Source organism: Xenopus laevis, chromosome 7S, assembly GCF_017654675.1.
Source record: "Xenopus laevis strain J_2021 chromosome 7S, Xenopus_laevis_v10.1, whole genome shotgun sequence".
In the NCBI taxonomy this organism is placed as follows: Eukaryota; Metazoa; Chordata; class Amphibia; order Anura; family Pipidae; genus Xenopus; species Xenopus laevis.
In genome coordinates, this window is record NC_054384.1 from 66,986,200 (window position 1) to 66,989,764 (window position 3,565).

Consider the following 3,565-nt stretch of genomic DNA (forward strand, 5'->3'; position numbering starts at 1 on the left):
ATCAACCTTTCTTCATGTTCTTCCAAAGTTCTTCCAAATACAATTAAATCATCCAGGTACACTAACACTTCTAGTAGGTGCATGTCTCCCACAGTACGTTCCATAAGCCTTTGGAAGGTGGCGGGTGCCCCACAGATACCTTGCGGCATCCGTTCAAATTCATAGAATCCAAGAGGGCATATAAAAGCAGTTTTCTCTTTATCATCTGGATGCATTGGTATTTGGTAATATCCACTTCTAAGGTCCAATACACTAAACCACTTGCTTCCTACAAGACAATTCAGGACCTCCTCTATCCGAGGGGTAGTGTATTGGTCCGGTATGGTGCGCCGATTCAGAGTTCGGTAATCCACACACATTCGAATGGACCCATTCTTTTTACGCACTACCACGATCGGAGAAGCATATGGGCTTCTTGATGCCTTGATGATCCCTGCTGTCTTCAGCTCTTCTAGATGTTTCCTTAAATCTTCTAGGTCACCTGGAGCTATGCGCCGAGACCTCTCTCTGAAGGGTCTATCTTCCTTGAGACGAATCCTGTGTTGAGTGCTATTAGAGCAGCCCATATCCAGGTCACTTCTGGAGAACACTTGACTTTTTTTAAGCAGCTGAATCTGCAATCGGTTTCTCCAATCTTCTGGGATAGGTGAGTCACCAAATTTGAAATCTTCTGGCTTTAACTCCCAGGCATCTGAAGTTAGGTCAGTGTCAGTGATAGGGCAAACTGAATGGACTCTACCCAGCAGGGCATGGGGACGTAGTATAGCTGGTACACTGGTCGTATTCTTGAGGCCTACTCTTATGTTTCCCTTTTTTCGCCTTAAGCATTCCGCCGGCAAAGCTTCTGAAATAAGTTCAACTCCAAGAGGCAAGTCAGCACCTTGTTCCCCTTCAATCATGAGGTCAGGGACTGAGTCCTCCCAGCGCATCTTTACCCGAGCATTCAAACATTTTATTTGCCCAGGGGGTATTACTTGCTCTCTTCTCTGCATAAACCATACATTTCCCACACATTCTTTTGGTTCCCGCTTCTGTTTGTGCCTGGAGACCAGTACGGACTGCAGCATGGGGTGAATGTTAACTTTCTTAAAATCCAGTCTTTGTCTTGAGTCCAACAGGCCAGCAAGCATTCGCCTTATCAGATCAGTGTTGGTGCCTACCACTATGGAAGTCTTAGATCCTCCTGGTCTAGGGCACACTAAAGCCAATGCTTCAACAGCCTCTTTAGATCCGGTCACTGAAGGCGGAAATTCCAACTTGATATTAATATAGCCATCATAAGGGAACTTTGTATCACCTAGGCCCCATAGTTCAAGGTTTTCTATTTTTTCCAAAGGGATGTAGCTCAGGTATTTCTTGTAAAAATCCTGAAATAGTATAGTCACTTGAGCCCCACTGTCTAATAGAGCATCTCCGTAGATTCCTTCAATCTGGACTGGAACAACTGGAGATGGACCTGCCAACCCTTTAGGCAATTCGGGTCCCCACCATGTGCAAGCTTCTCTAACCCCTTTCTGGGTACGGGGATGAAATTGTCCTTTGAACTTTTCCATACTGGTATGGTATAGTGCACCTTCAGTTGGCACCTGTCTTGCTTGGGTTTTGGAGGCCTCCTCGCCACTGTCTACCCATTGTTTAAATCTATTGGAGCTTCTCTTAGGCGGGCTTCCAGTTTGCTCCTTCACTGGGGCCCTCTGAAGTTTCCCTGAGCCTTCCCTCTCTCTTTAGCCAGAAGTTTTGCTACTACCTTCTGGGCATTCTCAGCATTTCGGCACTGCCTCTTGTAATGGCCATCTTCACCACACCGATGACAGAACCCCAGTACTCCTTTTGTCCTATTTAGTTGAGGGGGCCCAGGTGCTGGGGTATTCTCATATGTAAGATGGAAATCTTGAGCCTGGCTAGAGGTAGGCTTCTCACAGCATACAATATCTGACCTGCACTTAGTGTCCTTTTCTAATGCAGCCAGTTGAATTTTGGCTATCCTTTCAACCATCTCGCTCAGAGCATCCAACCGGTTGTGAATCTCACTTTGCTCTGGGGCTATAACTCCAGTACTCGCTTGAACAATTCGGATGGCTTCCCCTCCTGGTTTCACCTTATTTGAAGTCATGCTTTTACTGGTAGGCAGTAACTTGGCTTCCATAAGGGCCTCTTCCTCCCGTACTTGTTTGATTAGTTGGGGGTAAGTGGGGACTGCACGGTCTTCCTTTGGTATCCTTAGTTTCCACATGATGGGATCATTCGGTTGAGCTCCTTTCAAGATTTGCTTTACTCTAAGCTGGTCAGCCATATAGGGATCCATTCCTTTCTTTAATATTATGTGGTGGAGTATCTTCTCTAGCCGTGGGATATAATCGGACATACTTTCATCTTTCTCTTGGTAGGTGTGTTCAAACTGATACATGAGCTCAGCCACATTCTCAGTTCGGCCATACACATCATGCAAAGCTTGCAAGTAATCAGTGGCACAACAATCCCTTTTGCTCTGCTTCAGGGCCCGAATTACATCCGCAGCTGGACCCATCAAACTCTCTGTGATTCTCTGTTTCTTCTGTGACTCTGGAACATCCCATTCTTCCAGGGCTTGGGTGGCTTGATCCATCCAGGCTTCAAAGTCATCTTCCCCTTCTGGCGTGGGTTGTTTTCCTGAGAAAAAGTGTAGTTTTCTGTATCCAAACCCGCTGTGAGGCTGTATAGGCCGAACACACTTCTCTACTAAGTTTCCTAGTGCAGTAAGGATATCTGCCCCAATGGCAGCAGAGGGCCCACATGGATTTGCTGCGAGGGATGGGTTGTTAACTTCTTTGTTTCCGGCTGCTGGATGTTCAACATCTCCGTCTGATGTGATAACTGAAACTGGTGAAGCAGGTAAAACCAAGTTACACTGATATTTCTCACTGCCGAATGTCATCATGAATGGGACATCATCAGGATTTATAGGATCCTCCATTTGCAGCAAAACGCATGTCTTTACATCCTTGTTATCTGTTTTCCTATCAACTATTAGGCAGCGGCCAAAAGGTGACATTTCATCCATTAACTGGTAAATCTGCCTTGAATTTAAGTTTGCCTCTGCTATTATCAGAGCTAGGCAATATGTGGGGTTTGCCTGACGGTCCTGACACCACTCTAGCAAGGCTTGCGGCTCCATCTTCGCTTCTTATGGCAGGATGCTATACAACTGGTGAAAAGGGGCGGAGTCAGTGACGTGGGTGGAGATAATCCCGGACGAGCCCCCAAATGTAGCACACCCTTGAGTGAGACTAATATATATATATGGGTTACTCCAGCACGCTCAGTGACACCCCATTGAACGGACCACAATAATGATAAACAGTGATATCCCTTTTCTTTATTAAGCGTAACAAATAATCAGCAGGGATCCGACTATGATTTAAAATATTAAAGCAAGATATATATGTATAACAATACACCAACCAACAATGACACCATTTAAATTGCTAATACAAAGTATGCAGAAAATATATGTGCTAAATGTTGTAACTTAATTTCCCTGTCACAGTCCCAGATGATTTGTGCACGTTGGGGCCCTTATTGAGTT

The 3,565-nt window shown here is 45.4% G+C and overlaps 1 protein-coding gene across 1 annotated transcript; it reads right to left on the reverse strand.

Annotated features, from left to right (window-relative positions):
• Window positions 1–1,681: 1,681 nt before the first annotated feature.
• On the reverse strand, window positions 1,682–3,154 carry LOC121396036 (paraneoplastic antigen Ma1 homolog). Its single transcript, XM_041570624.1, has one exon. It carries the CDS (start codon window positions 3,152–3,154, stop codon window positions 1,682–1,684), a length of 1,473 nt encoding a protein of 490 aa, XP_041426558.1.
• Window positions 3,155–3,565: the final 411 nt, after the last annotated feature.